This window comes from Oncorhynchus tshawytscha, linkage group LG24 (genome assembly GCF_018296145.1).
Source record: "Oncorhynchus tshawytscha isolate Ot180627B linkage group LG24, Otsh_v2.0, whole genome shotgun sequence".
NCBI classification, from domain to species: domain Eukaryota; kingdom Metazoa; phylum Chordata; class Actinopteri; order Salmoniformes; family Salmonidae; genus Oncorhynchus; species Oncorhynchus tshawytscha.
The window spans coordinates 22,414,886-22,439,738 of record NC_056452.1 but is presented as its reverse complement, the minus strand read 5'-3'; the positions used below and the strand labels follow the sequence as shown (position 1 = coordinate 22,439,738).

The 24,853-nt window shown below is 42.6% G+C and overlaps 1 protein-coding gene across 4 annotated transcripts in view; it reads left to right on the top strand.

The window, feature by feature from the left end:
* Positions 1–12,007: 12,007 nt before the first annotated feature.
* LOC112223400 (protein quaking-A) overlaps positions 12,008–24,853 on the top strand; it is a 43,361-nt gene continuing 30,515 nt past the window's right edge. For 2 of the 4 annotated variants that reach the window (XR_006079825.1, XM_024386406.2), the window contains exon 1: positions 12,010–12,718. Coding sequence is in view for 3 of the 4 variants with exons in the window: in XM_024386406.2 (XP_024242174.1) it covers positions 12,565–12,718 (154 nt within the window). In the remaining variant the exon portion in view is untranslated. Of the gene's footprint in view, positions 12,719–24,853 lie in introns of all 4 variants that reach the window. The other 2 variants (XM_042305548.1, XM_042305549.1) reach the window with 2 other exon arrangements.

Here is a 24,853-nt window from a genome sequence, read left to right as displayed (position 1 = left end):
TTTTTCTATTAGATAATTCATAGAAAATTCCAAAGAAAAGGACTGAATCACCCCAGATATCAACTCTTTAAAGTTCTTAATTTCTAACTTAATTTGAGAGATGGAGGAGGACTGGAGACTCCTGGGCTGGAAGAGGTGGATCCATTTTATGCTAACCGATATTGTTGAAGTTTGGGGGTGAGGGGCTAAAGGAGACGTGGCGGGGGTGAACCAGGGGTGACCCCAAAGTTGAGGACATTTGAGACTGGCAGCTAAACCCCTGGCCTCTGACCCCTGAACTCTGACCCCAGCCGTCTGCTCTGTGAGGTCACTCAGCAGGTCCAATCAGCATTCTCTTATTGGATTATCAAGAGCTACTGTACATACCCACACACTCACAGACCAACTCCCAGGCTACTGTTGTCTTTGTAAATAGTCTAGTATTGATTACATAACTTTTTTTAAACGGTGTAATTCATTTAAATTATTTTATTTACTGTAAAGAAAACGTTTTGCCATGAGAAATCCTTCTGTTTTTCTTTCTGTATGTTGTGTAGAAGGATGATGAGGCCATTGTGTAAATGAAAATGTTAATAAAGAAGCTAGCCCTGTGAAGTAGAGTTGGACATATTGGTGTTGTGTTGTTTCTACTTAAGACTGATCAAAGATCAAACAGCAATGCCTTCTGGGAACTCAGCGGGGTGACTCATTTAGCCAATTGGATCAGGGTAATCATCAGATTATCGCATTCACATGGACACAGGACAACCCTGCACATGGAGACTGAAGGACGAGGGTGTGTGCGTGTGTGTGTGTGTGCGTGTGCGTGTTTGTTCTGTGACTTTAGATGTAAAAGAAATCTAAACTTCGGATCTCTAACATTCTAGGGGTTTTTAGTTGTTAAGCGACCAAAGGATCCACCTACGTTACCAAAGGATCCGCCATTAACTACATTACCAAAGGAACTGCCATTAACTACATTACCAAAGGATCTGCCATTAACTACATTACCAAAGGATCTGCCATTAACTACATTACCAAAGGATCTGCCATTAACTACATTACCAAAAGGATCTGCCATTAACTACATTACCAAAGGATCTGCCATTAACTACATTACCAAAGGATCTGCAATTAACTACATTACCAAAGGATCTGCCATTAACTACATTACCAAAGGATCCGTCTACATTACCAAAGGATCTGCAATTAACTACAATACCAAAGGATCCGTCTACATTACCAAAGGATCTGCAATGAACTACATTACCAATTCCAATGTCGTCATTAAAGCACCTTTGCAAGACTTCCTTGATAAATAAACTAATTTAATCGTGATATTTGATGTCTAATTGTCTATGACATTATATGATTGTCTGTGTCCAGTGGTAAACAGTAAATCCTATAATCTATAAACTGAGGAGACAACCAGACAACGCCAGAGCCCAGTCATTCATCTGACCATTCAATGTCCAACAGAGATACAAAAATGTTGTATCTATAGGCGATCTTTTTACACAGGCAGCCCAATTCTGGTCTTTTTTCCACTAATTGGTCTTTGACCAATCACATCAAATCTCTTTCACAGTGAGAAGAAAAGATCCGAATTGGGCTGCCTGTCTAAATGCATCCTTGGCCGTAATATTTATTATCAGCATTACATCCCATTGATGGCTGAAATGTTTGAGGTAGTGAGGAGGTATTTGGAAAGGCACAATCCTGTACCACAAATCAAGGTTCTGATTCCAGGTCAAGTCAGAGGGGAGACCTATAGAGAGCAGAACAGCAGTAGGTGTTATTATAGTACTGTAAAGGACCAAGTATAATGAGGTTGTGAGTTGGGGCTTGGGGGGTAGTTAGTGGGTGTGTGGAGTATCTAGCTAATGTGTGGGGGCTTGAGGGGTAGTTAGCTAGTGTGTGGGTGACTGAGAGGCAGTTAGTGGTGTGTGGTGCATATGGCTAGTGAGTGGGTCATGAGGGGTAGTTAGTAGGTGTGGGGTAGTTAGCTAGTGCGTGGGGGCCTGAAGGGGGGTAGTTAGTGGGTGTGTGGGGTAGCTAGCTAGTGCGTGGGGACCTGAGGGGTAGTTATCCTGTGAGTAAGGTCTTGAGGGGTAGTTAGTAGGCGTGTGGGGTAGCTAACTTGTGAGTTGGGGGCTTGAGGGGTAGTTAGCGGGTGTGTATGGTAGTTGGCTAGTAAGTGGGGCCAGAGGGATAGTTAGTGGGTGTTTTGTGTAGCTGCAGGCAGTGGTAAAGAGGCCAACAGTAGGTGGTATTTTGGTATTGTGGTTAACCAGCAGGTCTGAGCAGATAAGAGGCCAAAAGAGGCTTTAGATTAGCATCGTTAGACAGCCTTGAGAACAACTATACAGTCCTGGAATTACATCACTAAGGGGGGGGGGTGGTATGAGCTGAATCAGGGGAAAGCGGTACCCACTAAGCAAGCATCGTGACGTCCATTACAATACCTTCTGTTTCCCACAGAGAGCGTTAGATTATATCTGTTCTCTTCTACCTTTCCTAGCTGGATAAGCACCAGGATGTTGTTTTGAAGTTATGAATCTGAATTTAGAGAACTGAATTTAGAGAACTGAATTTTAAAACTGAATCTGAATGCATCTGAAAAATTGAATATATTAAACTTTGGAAAACTTGAAATTTAAATTTAAATTCACACAGGACACCGAATAGGACAGGAGAAGTACTCCAGATATAACAAACTGACCCTAGCCCCCCGACACGTAAACTACTGCAGCATAAATACTAGAGGCTGAGACAGGAGGGGTCAGGAGACACAGGGGGGCAACCCAGACAGGAAGATCACATCAGTGACTCAACCCACTCAAGTGAGGCACCCCTCCCAGGGATGGTATGAAAGAGCCCCAGTAAGCCAGTGACTCAGCCCCTGTAATAGGGTTAGAGGCAGAGAATCCCAGTGGAAAGAGGGGAACCGGCTAGGCAGAGACAGCAAGGGTGGTTCGTTGCTCCAGAGCCTTTCCGTTCACCTTCCCACTCCTGGGCCAGACTACACTCAATCATATGACCCACTGAAGAGATGAGTCTTCAGTAAAGACTTAAAGGTTGAGACCGAGTTTGCGTCTCTTACATGGGTAGGCAGACCATTCCATAAAAATTGAGCTCTATAGGAGAAAGCCCTGCCTCTAGCTGTTTGCTTAGAAATTCTAGGGACAATTAGGAGGCCTGCGTCTTGTGACCGTAGCGTACGTGTAGGTATGTACGGCAGGACCAAATCAGAGAGATAGGTAGGAGCAAGCCCATGTAATGCTTTGTAGGTTAGCAGTAAAACCTTGAAATCAGCCCTTGCCTTGACAGGAAGTCAGTGTAGGGAGGCTAGCACTGGAGAAATATGATCACATTTTTTGGTTCTAGTCAGGATTCTAGCAGCCGTATTTAGCATTAACTGAAGTTTATTTACTGCTTTATCCGGGTAGCCGGAAAGTAGAGCATTGCAGTAGTCTAACCTAGAAGTGACAAAAGTATGGATTAATTTTTCTGCATCATTTTTGGACAGAAAGTTTCTGATTTTTGGAATGTTACGTAGATGGAAAAAAGCTGTCCTTGAAATGGTCTTGACATGTTCTTCCAAAGAGGGATCAGGGTCCAGAGTAACGCCGAGGTCCTTCACAGTTTTATTTGAGACGACTGTACAAACATTAAGATGAATTGTCAGATTCAACAGATCTCTTTGTTTCTTGGGACCTAGAACAAGCATCTCTGTTTTGTCCGAGTTTAAAAGTAGAAAGTTTGCAGCCATCCACTTCCTTATGTCTGAAACACATGCTTCTAGCGAGGGCAATTTTGGGACTTCACCATGTTTCATTGAAATGTACAGCTGTGTGTCACCCGCATAGCAGTGAAAGTTAACATTATGTTTTCGAATGACATCCCCAAGAGGTTAAAAAACGGAACCTTGAGGAACACCGAAATTTACAGTTGATTTGTCAGAGGACAAACCATTCACAGAGACAAACTGATATCTTTCCGACAGATAAGATCTAAACCAGGCCAGAACTTGTCCGTGTAGACCAATTCACTGTGAACCATTAAATCCACCGTGAACCATCAGATCCTCCTCTCCACCCTCGCAGGGCTGGGTGTCTCAGGCTCTGCACACTTATTGACTGCATCCTATGTGGCAGGCCGCTCCTACCAGGGGATGTGGAGAGGATCTGTGTCTGCCCCACGCACTCTCACTACTGGTGTCCCCCAGGGGTCGGTTAGGGTAGGCCCTCTCCTCTTCTCTCTATACACCAAGTCATTGGCGCCGTCCACTCGCTCCTGCAGTCACTCGCTCCTCTACAACCCTCAAACTCAACTCTAGGCCTCGAAGCCAGTTTCATTGCTTTTCTCCGTTGTTTCCCTCTATTCAGGGAGAGATTTAGACCTGGGACACCAGGTGGATGCAATTTATTATCAGGTAGAACAGAAAACCAGCAGGCCACCTCTGGTCTCTTGGCCCTTCCACCCCTACGGGAGGGCAGCTCCGCTCAGCCCAGTCCAAGCTCTTCTCTGTCCTGGCACACCAATGGTGTAACCAATTTCCCCCTGAAGCTAGGACAGCAGAGTCCCTGGCCATCTTCTGAAAACATCTGAAACCCTACTTCCTTAAAGAGTATCTTAATAATCTCATAGCCTTCCCCCTTTCGCACCACCTCCTCACTACTTTCCCCCTTTATTGAGTAAACATCTATGTGTGGTTGTCCCACCTAGCTATTTTAAGATTAATGCACTAACTGTAAACCTTTCTGGATAAGAGCGTCTGCTAAATTACTCAAATGTAAATGAATTCAATTGAAATTGAATGTAAAAACTGTATGCAATATTCCTAAGATTCAGTTTAAAATCATGAAATACTTTTCTGAAATACAATTTTAGGGTTAGGGTAAGGGAAAATGATCTCCTAACCTGCCATGAGAAGTCACTTCTGGCCTTAACTGTATCAAAGTGGCATGTTTGCAGGGAGTCCCATTATGATGTAACTCAAAGAAGCTGTCCTCTGCTGCAGTCTACTGGTGCAGATAGGTACTGCTCTGCTCCCTCATCCTGTCATTCTACAGCAGATATCACTATCCCAATGTCTCCTTTGGTATTCCCCTGGACTTTTGTCCTTTGTTTAGTGATGTCATAGTTTGACCTCTAACCCAGAGCTCTGGGGTCAAACACGTAACCATCAAAGACACAGATAAACATTTTCTGAACTATGTTCATTTAGAGAGAGAGAGAGCCCTCTGCTGTGAGTATGTTTTAGTAGCTAGTCAGTGTCTTGTGTCTTAATGAGAGGGGGTATTGTTTGGGCCCTGCCCTGAATACCCATCACACCGTACCAGGCTGATACAACGACATCACCCAATAACAAACACACACACACACACACACACACACACACACACACACACACACACACACACACACACACACACACACACACACACACACACACACACACACACACACACACACACACACACACACACACACACACACACATATATACATTTAAATTCAGAAGTTTACAAACACTTGGGTTGGAGTTAAAACTCCACAAATTTCTTGCAAACAAATTATAGTTTTGGCAGGTCGGTTAGGACATCTACTTTGTGCATGACATAAGTCATTTTTCCAACAATTGTTTAGACATATTATTTCACTTATAATTCACTGTATCACAATTCCAGTGGGTCAGAAGTTTACATACATACTGTGCCTTTAAACAGCTTGGAAAATTCCAGAAAATTATGTAATGGCTTTAGAAGCTTCTGATAGGCTAATTGACATAATTTGAGTCAATTGGAGGTGTACCTGTGGATGTATTTCAAGGCCTACCTTCAAACTCAGTGCCTCTTTGCTTGACATCATTGTAAAATCAAAAGAAATCAGTCAAGAACTCAGAAAAACAATTGTAGACCTCCACAAGTCTGGTTCATCCTTGGGAGCAATTTCCAAACGCCTGAAGGTACCACATTCACCTGTACAAACAATAGTACGCAAGTATAAACACCATGGGACCACGAAGCCGTCATACCGCTCCAGAAGGAAACGCGTTCTGTCTCCTAGAGATTAACATACATTGGTGCGAAAAGTGCAAATCAATCCCAGAACAACAGCAAAGGACCTTGTGAAGATGCTGGAGGAAACGGGTACAAAAGTATCTATATCCACAGTAAAACAAGTCCTATATCGACATAACCTGAAAGGCCGCTCAGCAAGGAAGAAGCCACTGCTTCAAAATGTCCATAAAAAAAGCCAGACGACGGTTTGCAACTGCACATGTGGACGAAGATCGTACTTTTTGGAGAAATGTCCTCTGGTCCGATGAAACAAAAATAGAACTATTTGGCCATAATGACCATCGTTATGTTTGGAGGAAAAACGGGAGGCGTGCAAGCTGAAAAACACCATCCCAACCGTCAAACACAGGGGTGGCAGCATCATGTTGTGGGGGTGCTTTGCTGCAAGAGGGACTGGTGCACCTCACAAAGATGATGGCATCATGATGAGGGAAAATTATGTGGATATATAGAAGCATCTCAAGACATCAGTCAGGAAGATAAAGCTTGTTCACAAATGGGTCTTCCAAATGGACAATGACCCCAAGCATACTTCCAAAGTTGTGGCAAAATGGCTTAAGGACAACAAAGTCAAGGTATTGGAGTGGCCATCACAAAGCCCTGACATCAATCCTATAGAAGATTTGTGGGAAGATATGAAAAAGTGTGTGCGAACAAGGAGGCCTACAAACCTGACTCATTTACACCAGCTATGTCAGGAGGAATGGGCCAAAATTCACCCAACTTATTGTGGGAAGCTTGTGGAAGGCTCCCTGAAACGTTTGACCCAAGTTAAACAGTTTAAAGGCAATGCTACCAAATATTAATTGAGTGCATGTAAACTTCTGACCCTTGGGAATGTGATGAAACAAATAAAAGCTGAAATAAATAATTCACTCTACTATTATTCTGACATTTCACATTCTTAAAATAAAGTGGTGATCCTAACTGGAATTTTTACTAGGATTAAATGTCAGGAATTGTGAAAAACTGAGTTTAAATGTATTTGCCTAAGGTGTATGTAAACTTCCGACTTCAACTGTACATACACACATATACAGTACACACATATATACACACAGGCGCACAAACGCATGCACCCACACACACACACACACACACATTGTCCCCATCAGACATATAAGACCATCGTTGTTTTGAAGGTTAAATACACACATCTGATTGTTTGGAGGAATGAGATGTGGTGCTTGGTGGGTGGAGATACGTGGTGGGGGAGATGGGGGGGGGACAAGAAGAGGGGAGAAATACGTGGTGGGTGGAGATGGGGGGGGGACAAGAAGAGATACGTGGTGGGGGAGAGATATGTGGTGGGGAGATGGGGGGACAAGAAGAGGGGAGAGATACGTGGAGATACGTGGTGGGGGGAGATGGGGGGACAAGAAGAGGGGAGAGATACGTGGTGGGTGGAGATGGGGAGATGGGGGGGGACAAGAAGAGGGGAGAGATACGTGGTGGGTGGAGATGGGTGGAGGGGGGACAAGAAGAGGGGAGAGATACGTGGTGGGGGAGATGGGGGGGACAAGAAGATGGGGGGGAGAGATACGTGGTGGGTGGAGATGGGGGGGACAAGAGAGAGGGAGAGATACGTGGTGGGGGAGATGGGGGGACAAGAAGAGGGGAGAGATACGTGGTGGGTGGAGATGGGGGGGGGGACAAGAAGAGGGGAGAGATACGTGGTGGGTGGAGATGGGGGGGGACAAGAAGATGGGGGGGGACAAGGGGAGAGATACGTGGTGGGGGAGTGGTGGGTGGAGATGGTGGGTGGGGGGGACAAGAAGATACGTGGTGGGTGGGGAGAGATACGTGGTGGGTGGAGAGATACGTGGTGGGGGAGATGGGGGGACAAGGGGAGATGGGGAGGGGACAAGAAGAGGGGGGAGAGATACGTGGTGGGTGGAGATGGGGGGACAAGAAGAGGGGGGGGGACAAGAAGAGGGGGGAGAGATACGTGGTGGGTGGAGATGGGGGGGGACAAGAAGAGGGAGAGATACGTGGTGGGGGGGAGATGGAGATGGGGGGACAAGAAGGGGAGAGATACGTGGTGGGTGGAGATGGGGGGACAAGAAGAGGGGAGAGATACGTGGTGGGTGGAGATGGGGGAGGGAGATGGGGGGACAAGAAGAGGGGAGAGATACGTGGTGGGGGAGATGGGGGGGGACAAGATACGTGGTGGGTGGAGAGGGGAGAGATACGTGGTGGGGGAGATGGGTGGAGGGGGGGACAAGAAGAGGGGAGAGATACGTGGTGGGGGGACAAGGGGGAGATGGGGGAGGGGGACAAGAAGAGGGGAGAGATACGTGGTGGGGGAGATGGGGGGACAAGAAGAGGGGAGAGATACGTGGTGGGGGGGGGGAGATGGGGGACAACGTGGTGGGGGGGACAAGAAGAAGGGGAGAGATACGTGGTGGGGGAGATGGGGGACAAGAAGAGGGGGACAAGAAGAGGGGAGAGATACGTGGTGGGTGGAGATGGGGGGGACAAGAAGAGGGGAGAGATACGTGGGTGGGGGGACAAGGGGGAGATGGGGGGACAAGAAGAGAAGGGAGAGATACGTGGTGGGGGAGATGGGGGGACAAGAAGAGGGGAGAGATGGGGGGACGTGGTGGGTGGAGATGGAGGGGGGACAAGAAGAGGGAGAGATACGTGGTGGGTGGAGATGGGGGGACAAGAAGAGGGGAGAGATACGTGGTGAAGGGGGGAGATGGGGGGACAAGAAGAGGGGGAGAGATACGTGGTGGGTGGAGATGGGGGGGGGACAAGAAGATGGGGGGGGAGAGATACGTGGTGGGGGAGATGGGGGGGACAAGAAGAGGGGAGAGACGGGGAGAGATGGGGGACGTGGTGGGGGAGATGGGGGGGGGGGACAAGAAGAGGGGAGAGATACGTGGTGGGGGGAGATGGGAGCTGAATCTGAGATGAATATTCTGTCTGTGTAGTGTGTGTTTGTGTCAGATGAATATTCTCTCTGCTCCATGTCTGTGGTGGAGTGAACAGTGGGACAACAGTGTGAGACAGCTGTGGCTGACAAAGACTGGAGTTAGAACAGCTAGTCCACAGAGTCAGAACACACACACACATACAGCCTTGCCAATAACAAGGCATTATTATTCAAACTATACATTAATTTAGCATTTTATTCAAAGAAAAGTGTGTGTGTGAGAGAGAGTTAGAGAGAGAGAGAGAGAGAGAGAGAGAGAGAGAGAAGAGAGAGACCACTTGAATGCCACACACACATCCAGAGATCCCCCAGAGTGACAGAGAGTGAGGTAAAACAGGTGTGCAAACCTCTGATGGAACATTGACAAACAGCATTGTTGACATTGTTACTGCTATCAGCCAATCCAATCACATTGAACAACAGATTCACTACATGGAACAACAGATTGCCCCCAAACAAATCTAAAGGAAATTTGTTCACAGCTCATCCTCTAAGTCTGTGTGTATGTGTGTGTTGTGTGTGTGTGTGTGTGTGTGTGTGTGTGTGTGTGTGTGTGTGTGTGTGTGTGTGTGTGTTGTGTGTGTGTGTGTGTGTGTGTGTGTGTGTGTGTGTGTGTGTGTGTGTGTGTGTGTGTGTGTGTGTGTGTGTATGTGTGTGTGTGTGTGTGTGTGTGTGTGTTTGTGTGTGTATGTGTGTGTGTGTGTGTGTGTGTGTGTGTGTGTGTGTGTGTGTGTGTGTGTGTGTGTGTGTGTGTGTGTGTGTGTGTGTGTGTGTGTGTGTGTGTGTGTGTGTGTGTGTGTGTGTGTGTGTGTGTGTGTGTGTGTGTGTGTGTGTGTGTGTGTGTGTGTGTGTGTACAACTAGAATTCAGTGAAGTGAGGACATTTTGCCGGTCCTCACTTGTAAAAAAAGACATTTTAGTCTTAAGGGTTAGGTTTAGGGTTAGAATTAGGGTTAGGGGTTAGTGGTTATGTTTGGAGGTTAAGGTTAGGTTAAGGGTTAGGGAAAATAGGATTTTGAATGGGAATCAATTGTCCCCAAAAAGTCCTCACAAGTATAGTAAGACATACAGTGCCTTCAAAAAGTATTCATACCCCTTGACTTATTCCACATTTTGTTGTGTTACAGCCTGAATTCAAAATTCATTTAATATTTTTTTGTCATCCATCTACCCACAGTACCTCATAATGACATAGCAAAAACATGTTGAGTCAATAGTTTGTAGAAACACTTCTGGAAGTGATTACAGCTGTGACTCTTTCTGGGTACGTCTCTAAGAGCTTTCCACACCTGGATTGTGCAACATTTGCCATTCATCTTTTCAAAATTCTTCAAGCTCTGTCAAATTGGTTGTTGATCTTTGCTAGACAACCATTTTCAGGTCAAGCAGATTTAAGTCAAAACTGTAACTCGGCCCATCAGGAACATTCAACTGACTTAGGAAGGACTTTAATAAATGGATCACTAGACACTTTAATAATGCCACTTTAATCATGTTCACATATCTTTCATTACTCATCTCATATGTATATACTATATTTTATACCATCTATTGCATCTTGCCTGTGCCGCTCGGTCATCGCTCATCTATATATTTATATGTATATATACTTATTCCATCCCTTTACTTAGACTTCTGAGTATTATGTAGTTGCTGTGGAATTGTTAGATTGCTGTTAGATATTACTGCACTGTCAGAACTAGAAGCACAAGCATTTCGCAACCCTCGCAATAACATCTGCTAACCATGTGTGTGACCAATCAAATTTGATTTGATTTGATTCACTGTCTTCTTGGTAAGCAACTCCAGTGTAGATTTGGCCTTGTGTTTTAAGTTATTGTCCTGCTGAAAGATGAATTAATCTCCCAGTGTCTGGTGGAAAGCAGACTGAACCAGGTTTTCCTCTAGGATTTTGCCTGTGCTTAGTTCCAATCCGTTTCTTTTTTATCCTGTAAATCTCCCCAGTCCTTAACGACTACAAGCATTCCCATAACATGATGTAGCCACCACTATGTTTGAAAATAATCTGTTGTATTGGATTTGTCCCAAACATAACACTTTGTATTCAGGACAAAAAGTGAATTGCTTTGCCAAGTTATTTGCAGTGTTACTTTAGTGCCTTGTTGAGTAACAGCTTGTACAGTCTTCCTTCTTTTCATTCTGCCATTTAGGTTAGTATTGTGGAGTAACTACAATATTGTTTATCCATCCTCAGTTTTCTTCTATCACAGCCATTAAACTCTGTAACTGTTTTTAAATCACCATTGGCCTCATAGTGAAATCCCTGAGCGGTTTCCTTCCTCTCTGGCAACTGAGTTAGGAAGGATGCCTGTATCTTTGTATTGACTGGGTGTATTGATACACCATCCAAAGTGTAATTAATATATTCACTGGGCTCAAAGGGCTATTCAATGTCTACTTTTTTTACCCATCTACCAATGGGTGCCCTTCTTTGTGAGGCATTGGAAAACCTCCATGGTCTTTGGTTGAATCTGTGTTTGAAATTCACTGCTCGACTGAGTGACCATACAGATAATTGTATGTGTGGGGTACAGATATGAGATAGCCATTTAGCATGTTAAACACTATTATTGCACACAGAGTGTGCATTTATTATGTGACTTGTTTAGCAAAATGTTACTGCAGAACTTATTTAAGCTTGCTATAACAAAGGGTGTGAATACTTATCGATTCAAGACATTTCAGCTTGAAATGTTTTATATATATGTAACATTTTCAAAAAACAACACTACTGGGTATTGTGTGTAGGCCATTGACATAACATCTCAATTTAATCCGTTTTATATTCAGGCTGTAACACAACAACATGTGGAAAAAGTAAAGTGGTGCGAATACTTTCTGAAGGCACTATCGCTATGTGTGTGTGTGTGTGTGTGTGTGTGTGTGTGTGTGTGAGAGAGAGAGAGAGAGAGAGAAAGAGAGAGAGATGTGGGGGAGGAGAGACAGAGACAGACGCGAGATGACAAACACGCTGTCTCTCCTCCATAGATTTTCTAAATCTGAATCCAAACTTCGGGGACGCGCAGCTCTCTCTGGTACCACCCCCTTCCCCATTTCGGTCTCTCTCTCCTTATTTCTCCTTCTCTTGCAGTGTGATGTGTGGTCATATGACAGGGTCTGAATACCAACACACTCGACATGAGCGAGGAGGCGTAAACCGGAGAAAACAAGTGGCTAAGTGTGTGTCGCGGACACTGAGAGAGCGTGAGCGGTTACTGGGGAACGCCTATCTGACTGAAACTGCGGAGAAGAAATTAGTTTAAAGCAACGGGGGACACTAACTAACTAACTTTAACTATAGTTTAGGCATATCCAACCCAGCGAAGTTAAAAATATATATATATTTACAAATCGCATCGTGTTATTGCTTTCCCCTTTTCTGAGCGGTGTGTGCCCAAATCTCAGAATCGGAGGAGGCTGGGGCTTGAGGAAGCAGTTTGGACATACTTTTATTTTAAAGTTATCTTTTTTTTGTTGTTAGGCGTCATTCTAGAGCGTCAGCCCTGATTTTGGCTGGTAAACTTGAGTTGTTAGTTTGACAATGGTCGGTGAGTTGAATGAGCAGGTCCGGGAAAGACCCAGACCAAGGCCCAGCCCGGACTACCTAATGCAGTTGATGACAGACCGGAAGGTGATGAGCTCGCTGCCCAACTTCACTGGTATCTTCACTCACCTGGAGCGGCTCTTAGACGAAGGTAAGTGCTTAGGCTACAATGCATATATATTTTTAAATATTTACAAAAAAAACATGATAGGTCTATAATTAGCAGTGGTAGAAAAAGTAGCAAATTGTCATTCTTGAGTAAAAGTAAAGATACCTTAATAGAAAATGACTCAAGTGAAAGTCACCCAGTAAAATACTTATTGAGTAAATGTCAGAAATTATTTGGTTTTAAATATACTTAAGTGTCAAAAGTACATTTGAGCAATTACATGTATTTAAGTATCAAAGGTAAAAGTACAAGTATAATTAATTTCTAATTCCTTATATTAAGCAAAGTAGATGGCCACATTTTCTAGTTTTTTAAATGTATTTACAGATAGCAAGGGGCATGCTCCAACTCAGAAATAATTTACAAACGAAGCATGTGTTTAGTGAGTCCACCAGATCAGGGGCAGTAGGGATGACCAGGGATGTTCTCTTGATAAGTGTGTGAATTAGACCATTGTATTGTCCTGCTAAGCATTGAAAATGTAACGGAGTATGTATGGAGTAAAAATTACATCATTTTCTTTAGGAATGTAGTGAAGTAAAAGTTGTCAAAAATATGAATAGTAAAGTACGGATACCCCAAAAACAACTTAGTACTTTAAAGCATTTCTACTTAAGTACTTTACTCCACTGATAATTTGTTGGTTGATATTTCAACTATGTTGTTTGGTGAGATACTGTGACACACATTAATAAACAGACACACCATAGACATTAAGAGAGACACACCAGGCAGTTGGTGATGTGAACAAACGGACAGTTGTTAGTCTGGGTCGGTGACCTATTGTGCAAGGCGGTGTGAATGTGGCGGCCCATCCCCGGTTAGTCACGAGGCTCAGTACTCGGTCAACGGGATGTCAACCTGAAAATACTTGACTTTGGAGGGCGTGCTTAGACTCTATGTATGTGAATAGAGAGTCAGTAAACTCTGTGTGTGTGTGTGTACAGTATGGCTGATTGATTGATTGTAGTCTTTGAAGAGGACCCCCATCACAACAACCAAAAACACTCCAAGCAGGTCAAACAACATAGTAACAAACAATGAGATGTCCTGTGGAATTAATAATCAGATTATATTGATTTTGACAAAGGACAAGGAGAGGGGGAGAAATAACGTAAAAATGACTGAGAGGAAGACAACGGGAGAAAGACAAGAGGGGGGAGAGGCCTGGGAGGTATTTGTGTTTGGCTTTATCTCTACACTTCAACTTGCCATTACACTATCTAGAGTTCTCTCTGTATATATATATATATAGACCGCACATACTCACTCACACTCATGCACCAGCTCTCTTTCCATTCTGCAGCCACATTATTCTTATTGTGCCAATTTTAACTACTGTGGCCATCTCATCCAAGACACATTTCCTGTGTGTGTGTGTGTGTGTGTGTGTGTGTGTGTGTGTGTGTGTGTGTGTGTGTGTGTGTGTGTGTGTGTGTGTGTGTGTGTGTGTGTGTGTGTGTGTGTGTGTGTGTGTGTGATATGTACGCAGGGCTCTAAATTATTTATTTTTATTGGGAGCACAATTTAGGAGCACCAGAAAATACGATTTTTATTTTATTGATTTGCGATACAGCCAATATGAAATCTAGCTACTTTTAAAACACATGTTGTGCCCCAGAAACGAATATGCAACACTGTAAAGACAGTTTGTTATAAAAGCTAAGATGTTGCTACGAATACCTGTCATTGAAATGACAAAGTCATTAGTGGAATATTAGGTTTCTACATTGTGTAAAAGCGCTATTTTACTTTTTTTGTTGACAAACAAAAACACAATAAACCTACTTAACATTGACATACATTTCCACCAACATTATGTTGTTTCTGTCTGTAGCCAGATTTCTAAGCAAATATTTAAATGATAAAACATTTGATTCTTCCAATATTTACATACATGCATTTCCACCAACATTAATGACGTCACACTTGCTCAGACCTACGTTCCAATCGTACCCACATCCAAATGTTGTTTCTAATGCTTGTAACACTCTGACTTCAAATTGTGTTATGACGTTTCTGTCTGTAGCCAGTTTCAAAAATAATAGTAAAGCATTTGATTGGTCCAGTATTTAAGTAATAGCTGTTTCAATATAAGGGTTAAAAATAATATTGTCCAACCCATTGAGTATCTCACGGCACCCTCATATGCCATGTCTTGAAATGTGCAGATAGATGGATTAAAGGTAAATGTATATTGTAAAGCTTCTGACAGCCACTTTCTAACTCTGCCTAAAACTTTTGGACTTTATAGTACTCCCAGAAGGCATGTGTCATTGAATCACTGTTAGTTTTACACTTAAGACATGATTCTGAAGTTTTGCTGTAGAATTTGTATAACACATTTTATACATTAGTTTATACTGGATTAAGCGTACATTTGAGTTAACTGTGTCATTTTCTATGTCTTGGTTCCAATAGTTTATATTTTTTTCGAAGAGATTGTCAGTTGGACATTACCTATCATATTAGTATATTTTTCTGTCTCAAATAGGATTGCTCTGATGTCCAAAAGCTTTCAGGTCAAAATGTTGTAATATAAAACTTAAGTTGCAAATATTTGAAAATGTCTACGTTGGTCAGTCCAAAATTGCTTTTTAATTCTGTCATGGAATTAATTGTATTTCCTATTACCACATCATTTACGGTTTCTATGCCTTTAGTTTTCCATGTGGGACAATTTGTCGGTGAATTCTGAAAAGCCAAGGATTGTTCCATAGGGGTGTGTTTTTAGAGAGTGATATTGGTTCTTGTAGGATCCGTTTAATTTTCTTCCATGGTATAGTGTTCTTAACTATGAAGTTGTTATAGTGTTCTTAACTATGAAGTTGTTATAGTTTTCTTAACTATGAAGTTGTTATAGTGTTCTTAACTATGAAGTTGTTATAGTGTTCTTAACTATGAAGTTGTTATAGTGTTCTTAACTATGAAGTTGTTATAGTGTTCTTAACTATGAAGTTGTTATAGTGTTCTTAACTATGAAGTTGTTATAGTCTTCTTAACTATGAAGTTGTTATAGTCTTCTTAACTATGAAGTTGTTATAGTCTTCTTAACTATGAAGTTGTTATAGTCTTCTTAACTATGAAGTTGTTATAGTCTTCTTAACTATGAAGTTGTTAATGTGCTTCGCTCCATCCTTTGAAAACAGACACGTGAGAAGATTCTGGGGAAAAGCATGCACCTCTTCAATATGTACCCATTCTTCCTCTTTAGTGCATTTAACTATACGTTGTAAGTAAAAGCCTTGGGTTGTGAGTTAATACAATTCCAAATCTGGGAGGTTAAAACCACCCTCAGATTTAGGGACATGTATCCTTTTTTAAAGAATGCCTTCGGTGGGGTAATTGGTATTACTGAAAATAAATATAGAAACCTTCGGAGCTATGTCATTCTAAAGATGTTTATTCTACTTGTAAAATTTACGAGGAGATTTTTCCATTTCATTAGATCTGCCTTAACATTATTTCATTACTCAACAACATTATCTTTATATATTTGTTGTTTGTTGTCACTTATTAAGCTTCCAAAGTATTTCATATTTTTTGTTGTCCACTTAAAGGATTGCTGTAAATCAAGAGTTATTTTTCCTATTGCCCTTATTAAAAAAATTCCACGTTCATTTTATATCCTGAGATTTTAGAGTATTCCAAAAATATTTTTAACAAGGGGGACATTGAGTTTTCAATATTAGTGAGGTATATCAGGAGATTTTTAGCAAATAAGTTACGTTTGTATTCATGTTTGCCAATACTGGTACCTGTTACATTTTGGTGCCTGTTTAATTCTATCTGCAAGCAGTTCAATTGCCAGTGCAAACATGAGGGGGGAGAAAGGACATCCCTGACTCAAGTCAAATCCAACTTTATTTGTCACATGCGCCAAATAAAACAAGTGTAGACCTTACCATGAAATGCTTACTTACAAGTCCTTAATCAACAGTGCAGTTCAAGAAGAGTTAAGAAAATATTTACCAAATAAACAAAAATAAAAATTAACACAATAACATAACAATAACGAGGCTATATAAACGGGGTACCGGAACTGAGTCAGTGTGCGGGGGTACATGTAGGTAGGAGTGAAGTGACTATGCATAGATAATAAACAGAAGGTAGCAGCAGGGTACACAACAAATGGGGTGGGGGTCAATGTAATAGTCCGGTGGCCATTTGATTAATTGTTCAGCAGTCTTATGGCTTGGGGGTAGAAGCTTTTAAGGAGCCTTTTGGTCCTAGACTTGGCGCTCCAGTATTGCTTGCCGTGCGGTAGCAGAGAAAACAGTCTATGACTTGGGTAACTGGAGTCTCTGACAATTTTATGGGATTTCCTCTGACACAGCCTATTATATAGGTCCTGATTTGCAGGAAGCTTGGCCCCAGTGATGTACTGGGTCGTGCGCACTACCCTCTGTAGTGCCTTATGGTCAGATGCAGAGCAGTTGCCATACCAGGCAGTGACGGTCAGGATGCTCTCCATGGTGCAGCTATAGAACTTTTTGAGGATCTGGGGAACCATGCCAAAATATTTCAGTCTCCTGAGGGGAAAAAGGTTTTGTCGGTGCCCTCTTCACGACTGTCTTGGTGTGTTTGGACCATGATAGATCGTTGGTGATGCGGACACCAAGGAACTTGAAACCTTTGACCTGCTCCACTACAGCCCTGTTGATGTTAATGGGGGCCTGTTTGGCCCACCTTTTCCTGTAGTCCACAATCAGCTCCTTTGTCTTGCTCACATTGAGGGAGAGGTTGTTGTCCTGGCACCACACTGCCAGTTCTCTGACCTCCCTATAGGCTGTCCCATCATTGTCTGTCGTCAGCAAACTTAATGATGGTGTTGGAGTCGTGTTTGTCCACGCAGTTGTGGGTGAACAGGGAGTACAGGAGGGGACTAAGTACACACCCCTGAGGGGCCCCAGTGTTGAGGATCAGCGTGGCAGATGTGTTGTTGCCTACCCTTACCACCTGGGGCCGGCCTGTCAGGAAGTCCAGGATCCAGTTGTAAAGGGAGGTGTTTAGTCCCAGGGTCCTTAAGGGAGTCTGACCATGAGAAACAAGATTGTCTGGGCTGATGAAACCAAGATTGAAGTCTTTGTTCTGAATGCCAAGAGTCACGTCTGAAGGAAACCTGGCAAAATCCCTACGGTGAAGCATGGTGGTGGCAGCATCATGCTGTGGGGATGTATTTCAGCGGCAGGGACTGGGAGGCTAGTTAGGATTGAGGGAAAGATGAACGGCGCAGAGTAAAAAGAGATCCTTGATGAAAACCTGCTCCATAGCGGACTACGACCCTAAGCACACAGCCAAGACAACGCAGGAGTGGCCTAGGGACAAGTCTCTGAATGTCCTTGAGTGGCCCAGCCAGAGCCCGGATTTGAACCCGATCAAACATCTCTGGAGAGACCTGAAAATAGCTGTGCAGCGACACTCACCATCCAACCTGACAGAGCTTGAGAGGATCAGCAGAGAATAACTCCCCAAATACAGGTGTGCCATGCTTGTCGTGTCATACCCAAGGCCTTTTATTTTATTCATGTTTTATTTTTTATTCATTTTATTCATTTTGTTGGCCTGTATAGAATCAAAGTTAACCTTGTCTGTCATTGAAGAACCAGATAAAAACATTTTCACAGACATACCATATGAGGGTGATGGACATCCCATGTATATGGAAGAGTGAGTATGAATACCTACTGTATTGTATATAAAACGTGTGAACATGTAGGCTGGGCAAACATTTAACAGAGAACACACAGAAAACATAAAGCAAGTACTTATTTGTACTTTTTAGGGATTTTAAGCTCCTACTCCACTAATGTACAGTCGTGGCCAAAAGTTTTGAGAATGACACAAATATAAATTTTCACAAAGTCTGCTGCCTCAGTTTGTATGATGGCAATTTGCATATACTCCAGAATGTTATGAAGAGTAATAGGATGAATTAAAATTAATTGCAAAGTCCCTCTTTGCCATGCAAATGAACTGAATCCCCCAAAAACATTTCCACTGCATTTCAGCCCTGCCACAAAAGGACCAGCTGACATCATGTTAGTGATTATCTCATTAACACAGGTTCGTGAGTGTTGACGAAGACAAGGCTGAAGATCACTCTGTCATGCTGATTGAGTTCGAATAACAGACGGGAAGCTTCAAAAGGAGGGTGGTGCTTGGAATCACTGTTCTTCCTCTATCAATCATGGTTACCTGCAAGGAAACACATGCCGCCATCATTGCTTTGCACAAAAAGGGCTTCACAGGCAAGGATTTTGCTGCCAGTAAGATTGCACCTAAATCAACCATTTATCGGATCATCAAGAACTTCAAGGAGAGCGGTTCAATTGTTGTGAAGAAGGCTTTAGGGCACCTAAGACGCAAGCACCAGGACTGTCTCCTAAAGTTGATTCAGCTGCGGGATTGGAGCACCACCAGTACAGAGCTTTCTCAGGAATGGCAGCAGGCAGGTGTGAGTGCATCTGCACGCATAGTGAGGCAGGGACTTTTGGAGGATGGCCTGGTGTCAAGAAGGGCAGCAAACGGCAGCACTTCTCTCCAGGAAAAACATCAGGGACAGACTGATATTCTGCAAAAGGTACAGGGATTGGACTGTTGAGGACTGGGGTAAAGTAATTTTCTCTGATGAATCCCCTTTCCGATTGTTTGGGGCATCCGGGAAAAAAAGCTTGTCCGGAGAAGACAAGGTGAACGCTACCATCAGTCCTGTGTCATGCCAACAGTAAAGCATCCTGAGACCATTCGTGTGTGGGGTTGCTTCTCAGCCAAGGGAGCCAATTTTGCCTAAGAACACAGCCATGAATAAAGAATGGTACCAACACATCCTCCGAGAGCAACATCTCCCAACCATCCAGGAAAAGTTTGATGACGAACAATGCCTTTTCCAGCATGATGGAGCACCTTGCCTTAAGGACAAAGTGATAACTAAGTGGCTCGGGGAACAAAACATGGATATTTTGGGTCCATGGCCAAGAAACTCCCCAGACTTTAATCCCATTGAGAACTTTTGGTCAACCCTCAAGAGGCGGGTGGACAAACAAAACCCCACAAATTCTGACAAACTCCAAGCATTGATCATGCAAGAATGGGCTGCCGTCAGTCAGGATGTGGCCCAGAAGTTAATTGACAGCATGCCAGTGCGGATTGCAGAGGTCTTGAAAAAGAAGGGTCAACACTGCAAATATTGACTCTTTGCATCAACTTCATGTAATTGTCAATAAAGGCCTTTGACACATATGAAATGCTTGTAGTTATACTTCAGTATTCCATAGTAACATCTGACAAAAATATCTAAAGGCACTGAAGCAGCAAACTCTGTGGAAATTAATATTTGTGTCATTCTCAAAACTTTTGGCCACGACTGTACTGTACCAAAAATCTGTGGATTATGTCATTGTAAATACATTGGAGAAAGACTGCCACTTAAAACCTGTTAAGGAGGCTGCGAATTTTCGCAGCTTTTTGTTAAAAATCGCGCAACATTTCAGCGTCCTGCTACTCATGCCAGGAATATAGTATATGCATATGATAAGTGTGTGTGTATAGAAATCACTCTGAAGTCTCTAAAACTGGTTAAATCGTGTCTGTGGCTATAACATAACGTGTTTAGGAGTAAAAATCCTTCGAAAAACTGTTCACCAAAAACACAAAAATAATATTCATCCGCCAGTCAATGTATTGTCTAAGGCTGAAGAAAATACATGGGGATCCCCTGTAAACGCCTACATCTTCCACACGATGTCGCCAGTACTGGCATTTTCAGTCTCCTTTATCCTTGGTTTGATGACGTATAGGCACTTCCTGTTTTTGGGGCTCACCACAGTATGTTATGAAATTGAAAACATGGAAGATGATTTCAAGACTTGCTGCTATCGAATACAGATCGCCCCGTGATCAATTTGATAGATTATTAACGTTTATTAATACCTAAAGTTGGTTTAGAATAGTAGTTTGAAGTGTTTTGTAAAAGTTTATAGGCAACTTTTGTAATTTTAAAAAGTGACGTTGCGTCTTGTAAAGGGGCATTTTTCTGGATCAGACCGGTCTTCAGCAAATCACATTTTGGGTATACAATGACGGATTTAATCGGGAAAAAGACCCAATTGTGATGTTTATGTGACATATAGGAGTGCCAAGAAAGAAGCTCGTCAAAGGTAATGAATGTTTTATATTTTATTTCTGCGTTTTGGGTAGCGCCGGCTACCGCAAAATCTGTTGTTTTGTTGACGGTCTGGTATTCTGGGGGGTGCATGCTATCAGATAATAGCTTCTCATGCTTTCGTCGAAAAGCATTTTACAAATCTGACTTGGTGGCTAGATTCACAACGAGTGTAGCTTTAATTCAGTACCTTGCATGTGTGTTTTAATGAAAGTTTGAGTTTTATCGAAAACTATAGGTGGCGCTCTAAAATTTCCGCTGATTTGATCCCGCCACAGGGACCAAGTCCCTATCAATACTGTCGGCAGTTTGCAATACCTTTGAATTAAAGTATAGTGCATGGTGGGTCTCTATTGGGTGAGAGACCTAAGTGAGATGAGTGGAGGCACCACACATACTTCAGGGAAGTGTCTGATGCCCCCAGCTCCCCCATCCTGATCCCTCGGATAGAGCCCATCTCCACTCTCGCCAAGAACCACTGTTGGATCTTAACTATGTTTACAAGGAATAATACAAATTCAGAAAGTATTCAGGCCCCTCGACTTTTTCCACATTTTGTTGCGTTACAGCTTTATTTTTATTTATTTATTTTATTTTTTATAGAATTTTTACCCCCTTTTCTCCCCAATTTCATGGTATCCAATTGTTAGTAGTTACTATCTTGTCTCATTGCTACTACTCCCGTACGGGCTCAGGAGAGATGAAGGCCGAAAGCCATGTGTCCTCCGAAACACAACCCAACCTTAACACAGCGCGCATCCAACCCGGAAGCCAGCCGCACCAATGTGTCGGAGGAAACACAGTGCACCTGGCGACCTGGTTGGCGCGCACTGCGCGCTTGAACCCAGGGTCTCTGGTGGCACAGCTAGCACTGTGATGCAGTGCCCTAGGTCACTGTTTCACCCTTTAAAGCTTTATTCTAAAATTGATTAAATAGTTTTCCCCCCTCATCAATCTACACACAATACCCCACAATGACAAGGCAAAAACAGGTTTTTAGAATTTCTTTGCAAATGTATTACAAATAAAAAACAGAAATATCACATTTTAGGTAGATATTCAGACCCTTTACTCAGTACTTTGTCAATCTACTTTTTTTTAACAACAGATTGTAGCAGTTTGTTAGTTTTGGTGTGCACGGTGAACTTTAATATTGTTTTCCCGGAGAGCATTTAACTGTTCATTACTCTCGTTTACATTCCAAGTTGCCCTTTGTCCTTTCCTTTGACGGAGGCCATGATCTGTTGGGTTCGTGTTGCTGCACTGTTTACAAACTGATTGGTTCACTGTTGTACAAAATTGATTGCTCACCCTCTCCCAGTTGCTTGGGAATATGTTGATTTATCAAGTTGAGGCTTGATTGTTTCTACATATAACCACAGTTTTGTCGGTATGCGCCTCACTATTTTCCTACTGAGATGCATTGCATTGCATTGAACTTATTACACTCTCTTTAAGAATGTCAGGTTTGTGATGACGAAATGCAAATGATCTGCTGTTCATTCATTGCTATGATCATTGACACAGATTATATTGACCAGACGCTCTAGTGGCTGCTCTAACTTTGAAAATAAATGTCTTCAAAACTGGAAGGCAGTCGGGAGGAGGCAAGATCAGGTGGGACTAGGGCTGTGTCAGCTGGTGATTGTCAAGCAAATAATTGCCGGTCTCATGGTAATTTACCATTAATTAACATAAATACGTTTAGCATCTCCTGGCTTCCTCGCGTAGACTACAAGCCACTGATGCAGACCAGTGGAACATCTACATTTTAATAAATACATTTAATATAGCCTACACCATCACAATAAATCCATTATTTATTTTAAAACGGTCTAAAGAAACATGATATGAAGTAAATCTAGTCTATTTCAGAAGAACAGAATATCATACTCTGAGTTGTCCCTCTGGCTATGCCATCTGCTTGTGTGCTACACTAGTTCATTTAGCAGACAATTTGCTTAGAATTCCTTGACATTATTTTATATTTATTTCTGAGGGAATGTATTAACAAAAGGAGTGTGTTAACAAAGAAACAAGTTCTCCTATATGCTTAATTAAGAGTTATTTATGCAACTTTAGTTGTGATTCAAACGCTAGGCTATATGTTTTGATTTTTAAAACATTCTAAGGCTGATGATGATGCGACTTTAATTATGATTTTTTAAAGAGTCACATGAAAGGCATGAACTTTGCTTTGATTTTGAGCAGGCTGCACACACTTCATCAGTCTCTCATTCACAATTTGACAAGCACTTATATTCTCACCGATCCTCGAATTTCCTGGCGGCATCCCACTTGTGTGGCTGTAATGCCCCCTAAAAAAATCCATGCCTTTTGTGGCCAAAGTGGCACTTTGTGCCCTTGGGCTGAATATTATAATTCCCTTCTCCTGACTGCCAATCACCGTGCTCCAAAGCACCTCTCACTCACATGGCTCTCTCAGATATCTCAATTCTTATTAGCCAATGCCTGTCACATGATCGGATCCTTCTCACAGGTATCTCAGCTCTAAAGTAGGCTACAAGTGAAAACAGACACATCAGAGACGCAACTGCGTGTGTCCTTCTAATCGAATTCCGAGGCACATATTGAAGATGTTAAAAGAACTGTCCACATTTACTTTTCATCAGCCAACAAGATGAGTAAGCCTAACGAACAGAAAAAACACTAGCCTATGTAAATCTACTATCCCCCATAGTACAAAAGTTGACCTATGCTACTTGTCCTTCTGTGCGAGAAAGAAATATTTGGAATATACTCCGGGACAACTGTCTGTCCCCAGTCCACCTGGTCATGCTGCTGCTCCAGTTTCAACTGTTCTGCCTGCGGCTATGGAACCCTGACCTGTTCACCGGACGTGTTACCTTGTCCTGGACCTGCTGTTTTCAACTCTCTCTCTCTCTCTACCGCACCTGCTGTCTCGACCTCTGAAAAGCCAACTGACATTTACTCCTGAGGTGCTGACCTGTTGCACCCTCTACAACCACAGATTATTATTTGACCCTGCTGGTCATCTATGAACATTTGAACAGCCTGAAGAACAATCTGGCCTGAAATGGACATGTGCTCTTATAATCTCCACCCGGCACAGCCAGAAGAGGACTGGCCACCCCTCAGAGCCTGGTTCCTTTCTAGGTTTCTTTCTAGGTACCTGCCTTTCTATGGGTTTTTTTCCTAGCCACCGTGCCTCTACATCTGCACTGCTTGCTGTTTGGGGTTTTAGGCTGGGTTTCTGTATAGCACTTTGTGACATATGCTGATGTAAAAAGGGCTTTATAAATACATTTGATTGATTGATTGGAACGCGATAGATTCCAAATTAATATAACCACTCGCATCAAACAATCTTTTAAAAGCAATGAGGTTGATGCAACAGATCAGAACGTTTAGCGTAAAATGCTGGTAAACTATTCGGCTATTTCTTCATATTATAAGTGCAGCAATGCGCACACGGCAGTAAGAGCAAATGTTCCAAAATGCAATCAATTAGTGGGAAAAGACCATTCTCAAAATGACCGCAAATGTGATTATGCATGTAATGCATTATTATAAAGGTGCATTTTTATGGTGAAAATTGTCTTCCCCAAACTTAAGTTAATTTATTTGGCCACTTTAGTTGTGATGCAAACCTTATCAACATATAGGCCTATGGGCTAGGCTACATGAGGTGTGTGACTATAATTTACAAGTCACAAAAAAATAGGCATGCACAGTTTCCTGCCTTACTGCACACACTGGGCATCATTCACAAGTGATAATACATCATTCACAAGCGATAATACATCATTCACAAGCGATAATACATCATTCACAAGCGATAATACATCATTCACAAGCGATGATGCATCATTCACAACATTACAACATTTTCAGACAAGATAGAACTGCCAAAGGGGGCGGTGTTACAATCTACTGCAAAGATAGCCTGCAGAGTTCTGTCCTACTATCCA